Source organism: Cervus elaphus, chromosome 11 (assembly GCF_910594005.1).
Source record: "Cervus elaphus chromosome 11, mCerEla1.1, whole genome shotgun sequence".
Classification (NCBI taxonomy): domain Eukaryota; kingdom Metazoa; phylum Chordata; class Mammalia; order Artiodactyla; family Cervidae; genus Cervus; species Cervus elaphus.
In genome coordinates, this window is record NC_057825.1 from 92,783,600 (window position 1) to 92,789,599 (window position 6,000).

Consider the following 6,000-nt stretch of genomic DNA (forward strand, 5'->3'; position numbering starts at 1 on the left):
AATTTCTATTCTGTTTTCAAGTTCCTTTGTCTTCTTCATTTTGCTGTTGAGCCTATCTATAGTAGATTTTTGTTTTTAAAATTGAGTATTGCATTTTCCAGTTCTAAAATTTTTATCTGGTTTTTCTTTATATTTCTGTTTCTTTGGTGAGACTTTATATTTTTCCATTTAAGCATATTCATAAGTGCTTGTTGAAACATTTTTATGATGGCTGCTTTGAAATCCTTTTCAGATAATTCTAACATCTGTGTTATCTCAATGTTTCTTGTCTCATTTAAGTTTGGATTTTCCTGTTCCCTGATAATCATGGGATTTTTTTAAAATTGTATTCTGGACACTTTGGGTATTATGCTGTAAGAATGAATCCTATTTAAATCTTCTGTTTTAGCAGGACTTTTTTGTCACTGCACCAGTGAAGGAAGTGGTTTCCACATAATTATCGCCAGGTTGGGTGTGACTCTATTTGGTCTCTAATTATATCCCAGAAGGGAGAGTGTCTGGTTATCTCTGGGTGGGGGTGGAAGCTCAGGTTCCTCATATGCCCCCCACTGACACCCTGGGAATAGAGAAGCTTCATTACCATTACACATTTCACTAGGAAGAAAGTCCTGTAACTTCTGGCTTCCCACTAGGCTTTCACTGACACCACTCTGCCTTGGAAGTAAAAAGATGCCTCACTGCCACTCTCCACATGGCCTCCACTCTGCTGCCTCCAATATCACCTCAATAGGGAGGGGGTGAGATAGTTACCCTGTTAAAGTTGAATAGGTTGCAGGGAGTCCAGGCTACCATATGGCTTCATGGACACTATGTGGGAGGAAGTCTTATTCACACTAGGTAGGAATCAAAGTCCTGGCTTTCCACTGGGTCTTTTCTGAGTATCCCAACAGCAAGGCTGCTTAAGGGGATTTACTAGAACCTCTGAAGTCTTTCCCATCCCTAAGACTCTGAGCTTTGTAAAGGGGAGGAAGTAAAAAATTGGGTTTGTTTGAGGAGGAAAAGAGTTATCTAAGTGTGAGGGAGCTTGGTAAAACCATTGCCCTTAGCCCATTCTGAAACTAGGGGGCGTTTCACCTGAGTCCTGTGTAAAAAATATTTTCATGTTTCTGCACAGATGGGGCTTCCTGAGCAAAAAACTAGAACCTGGGTCAAAGGACAAGTTTTGGAAATTAAAGGGTGGTAGAGTAGCCAGAGACTTCTGAAGAAATTCAGAGATTTATTTCCTTGTGCTTACATTTCAAAGGGGGATGAGAGAGGTCAGTTGCTTACATTCCAAAGAACTGTAAATGCCAAGGTTTCTCTCTCTCAGGAGTGGAGGTGGGGGGCAAGATGTAGCTTATTTACACTCTCATATTAATAATTTTTGGGGATTCCCTGGTGGCTCAGACGGTAAAGCATCTGCCTACAATGCGGGAGACCCGGGTTTGATCCCTGGGTCGGGAAGATCCCCTGGAGAAGGAAATGGCAACCCACTCCAGTATTCTTGCCTGGAAAATCCCATGGACTGAGGAGCCTGGTAGGCTACAGTCCATGGGGTCGCAAAGAGTCGGACATGACTGAGTGACTTCACTTTCACTAATAATTTTGGGGTTCTTTTCCTTCAGTACAAATCCCCTGTGTATAGGATGACATGAGGCTCTCATTGTGTTGCCTGTGGGTCATGGGTATGGGGAATGGGCACAGTTATTGCTGTAAGTAATAATAACTGATCTCTGTTCCAGAACTCTCACCTCTGCTTTCAGGATAAAATAAACAAGGATAGATATACTTACCACAAAAGGGAGGATGCACTCGTGCTGATTTTGTACAATGTATAAGCTGAAAAGAGGGATGCGGCTGGGGCCCATCAAGCTGCAGGCTAGAGAGAAAAAGTTCTGCAGAGCCTCACAGAGATTGGAGCAGACGTCAGCCCAGGATGGTAGAGCAATATGCACAATGAGAAGCCTTGGAGGTTGCTGGTACATCTGTGTGGGATTAGAGGGCCTTTTACTAGCTATTTGCCCATGATACATGGCAGCCAGACCAGAGGTGGAACTGTAGGTACCACTGAGATATTCTCTACACCTGTAAGAAAGAAAAGAGAAATCACTGGTTTTCATAAAACTGAAGGTTGAAACAATGAACACAGATCTAGGGGACTAAGCCTAGAAAGAAGGCAAACCAGGTGATGACTCAAGTTTCTCTAGGCTATCCTAATCTTAACAGCTGCCAAGGTATCTAGATGTTTGCCTGTAATGTAAGGCTGAGGATGATTAGCAATGTTGACTGGAACTAATCAAAAAAGTCAAACTCTAGCCTCAAAGTAAGCCATCTGCCTTCATGAACTTTGTTTCTTTACTGGCATTGTACTATAGTATAATTTGTCTCTATGACTGCCTCTCCCACTGTATTGCGAGCTTCCCAAGGACAGAGAAATTACCAACTCTATATATCAGAGCTTAGCAAAGTGTTTGTTTTGTACATAGTAATTCTTAAAAGTGAAAATATAACTACATTTTCACCCTCCAAGACTCACTCAAAACCCTTTATGACTTGCTCTTCAGTCTTATTGGAGGCTATTCTTTACCTCAAACTTTTCACTGAAATAAAACTAAATATACCGTTAACTTCAGTGCGTTTGCTCATGCTGTTTTCTCTACCTGCAACAGCCCTGCCTTTTTTCTTTACTGGCTACTTACACTTATCCCCAGGGCTCAGATTTGGAAAGGAGAACAAATGAAGACTTGGAACAAACACCAGCAATGAGAAGGGAACATCATTACAAATACTCAAACATGGAAAAGGTTACAAAAGGATATAATGAACAACTTTATACCAGTAAGTTTAATAAAATGGACAAATTTCTAGGAAATCATATTTAACAGACACTAAATCAAAAAGAAATTTAAAAACCAGAAATAGTCTATAACCAGTGAAAAAATGTAATTGGTAGTCAAATATGTTCCCATGAAGTAAACTACAGGACCACATAATTCCACTGAGGAGTTCCATATTACTCTCAAAGATCAAGAATTTCAAACAGATTCTTGCAGAGCACAGGAGAACACCACTCATTTTAGCAGGTTAGCATAACCTTTGATACTAAAATCAGATAATTTTTTATAAGAAAAAAATTATAGGACAATCTCATCCATGAACTTAGAAGTAAGAATCCTTAGCAAAATATAAGCAAATTGAAAAAAGCAATATATAAAAGGAATAACACATCATAACCAAGCTGGGTTTATCTCAAGAACATAAGGTTGACATAACATTAGAAAAAGTCACTGTAATTTATCACATTAAAAGATTAAATAAGAAATATTATATGATCATCTCAATAGATGCAGCAAAACAACATTCATACATGATAAAGAGTCAATCTCAGTAAACTAGGAGTAGACAATAGGAATAATCTGATAAAATGTTTATAAAAACAAGCAAATACAGTTCTTAATGTTGGTGCTGAAAGTTCTCCAAGACAAGGAGGCTGCTACCATCACTTCAACACAGTAGTGAAGGTAGCAATAAGGCAAGACAAATAAACTTGGCACATTAAAAAAAAAAAGCAGTGCAATGGAAGAAATAAAACTGTCACTGTTTGCCAAGATGATATGACTGATTGTTCATACAGAAAATCTAAAAGAATCTACAGATTTTATAATTTCATAATTTTCCCTAAAGGTCTCATCTTTTATTAAATTTTATTCTTAGAGATGGGCTTCCCAGGTGGCTTAGTGGTAAAGAATCCACCTGCCAAGGAAATCAACCCTGAATATTCATTGGAAGGACTGACGCTAAAACTGAAGCTCCAATACTTTGGCCACCTGATGTGAGGAGCTGACTCATTGAAAAAGACCTGATGCTGAGGAAGACTGTGGGCAGGAGGAGACAGGGTTGACAGAAGATGAGATGGTGCATCACCGACTTAACGGATTTGAGTTTGAGCAGAGCCTGGGGTGCTGCAGTCCATGCGGTCGCGAAGTATTGGACAAACTTAGCGACTGAACAACAAATGCAGGAGAGTAGGTTTAATCCCTGGGTTGAAAAGATTCCCTCGAGAAGGAAATGGCAACCCACTCTAATATTCTTGCCTGGAAAATTCCATGGACAGAGGAGCCTGGTGGGATACAGTCCATGGGGGTTGCAAAAGAGTCAGACACACTCTTTTGTGTGCTAGATCAAGTGTGCTAGATTCCTGTTGTTCAGTTGTGTCCAACTCTTTGCAACCCCATGGACTGCAGTATGCCAGGTTTCCCTGTCCTCCACTATCTCTCAGAGTTTGCTCAAACTCATGTCCATTAAGTCTGTGGTGCCATCCAACCATCTCATCATGAGTCATCCCCTTCTCCTCCTGCCCTCAATCTTTTCCAGCATCTGAGTCTGCTCTTCACATCAGGTTCTCAATATTTATCTACTGTATACATAGTATCGATAGTGTATATATGTCAATCCCAATCTCCCAATTCATCATCCCACCCCACAGTCATTTTTAGACTGTACAATTCCAATACTATTCTTTAAATGAAGTAAAAGGCAGCTTTCTTCCTTGTATCACCACACACGATAAATTAATGCATCTAATGCGTCTGGGCATGGTTCTAAGCAGCATCTGACTATTTGTGATCCTATATTTTCCACTTTTGACAAGAATGCCCACTCTTTGAGGTTCCTCTGTTTACACCTTGAACCACCAAAAGCCATCAAGTTACTCCCTTACCAAAAAACTCTTCAATGGCTTCCACATACACTTGGAACAAAATCTGACATCTCTACCCTGGATCCGAAATTCTGCAGGCATCCTCCTCCCAACTCTCTGTCATCCTGCCATGCGACACCCCGCCAACCCCCTCCGCTGCTCCACATTCTTGCCCTTGCCCGCCCCCTTCACCTCCCCAAGGCGGTTGGCTGCTTGCTCTGGATCCTGCCTCTGGATATTCTCTTTTGAGTGGTCCCCTCCTTAACCCTACTCATCCGTTAGGTCTCAAACTTCAGGTCTGAATAGCTTAGGACCCTTTAATAAGCCCCTATAAAAGCGCCTGTAACTTCTATATTGAACACTTTACGTGTTATGAGTCAATGGTTCTCCCTCCCACTGGGTTGCGTTAAAAATTTCATGATCCTAAGCACCTTTGTTTTCATGAACCCTCATTTAAAAGAAAAAAAACTTAAAACATTTTCGTACGCCCTCAAATTTCGTTCCCCCACCCTTGTAAGAAAAACCAAACCAAACTAAACCCCTTTTCTTTGACCCAAAGGTTTCACTGTTTCCTATTGATTTACAAGAAGTTAATATATTTTCCTGCCCCCCTTCCCACTCAAAGTGTCTTGGGCTGTCAGCAGGGCACCTACCCGGCCTGACTGGCGCCTAGCCCCCAGGCGCGGGAGGGTCAGCAGAGGAGGAGACTCGGCTCTGCCCGCCCTGTCAGAACCGCGAGCGGCAGGCGGCTTCAGACACGCGTCTGACCTGGGCCTCCGGGCGTCAGGCTTCCCTGGCAGCTGACCGGTCTGCCTGCCGACACCCTCGTGAGGGCAGGCCCGAGCTCGGCCCAAGCCTTTTCTGCGAAGCGCTGTCGGCAACGCTGCCCCCAGCTTTGGGTCCTCTACCCCGTTCCCACACCTGCAGAGAACCCCCACTTCGTGAAGGCAAAGACCCGGCTGCCCGGCCCTTCCGGCCGTCGGCGTGCTCCACCGCTTCGGAGGGCGCCCCCCTCAGGCCGGGCGGCTCACTGCTGACGCCTCCTCAGGTCCTTTGGAGGCTGCTCTTTGGGATCGCGGTCTTCAAGGCTGCACCAGGGTTAACAGCCCTTCTTTGGCGCTTAGGTAGAGTTTCGGATTTGTGTTGAGAATATTATGCCAAACCCGACACTTCCTCAAGCCACTCCTACCCCATGAAACTCCAGCGGTATCCCAATCTTATTCCTGGGTTCACTCATTGAGTCCGTCACTCTTTTTCTTCCAACTTTATTGAGATATGTGATTGACATCCAGTACTGTATACGTTAAAGGTGTACGGCATGA

General features: G+C 43.0%; 1 protein-coding gene across 3 annotated transcripts in view; it reads right to left on the reverse strand.

The window, feature by feature from the left end:
• LOC122703892 (meiosis 1 associated protein) overlaps positions 1-5,667 on the reverse strand; it is a 90,753-nt gene extending 85,086 nt beyond the window's left edge. For 2 of the 3 annotated variants that reach the window (XM_043918467.1, XM_043918469.1), the window contains exons 1-2: positions 5,332-5,583; positions 1,773-2,064 (exon numbers count right to left, since the gene is read on the reverse strand). In XM_043918467.1, coding sequence (XP_043774402.1) covers positions 1,773-2,012 — 240 coding nt within the window. In that variant the 5' untranslated portion in view covers positions 2,013-2,064; positions 5,332-5,583. The other variant, XM_043918468.1, reaches the window with a different exon arrangement.
• Between the last annotated feature and the right edge of the window lie 333 nt (positions 5,668-6,000).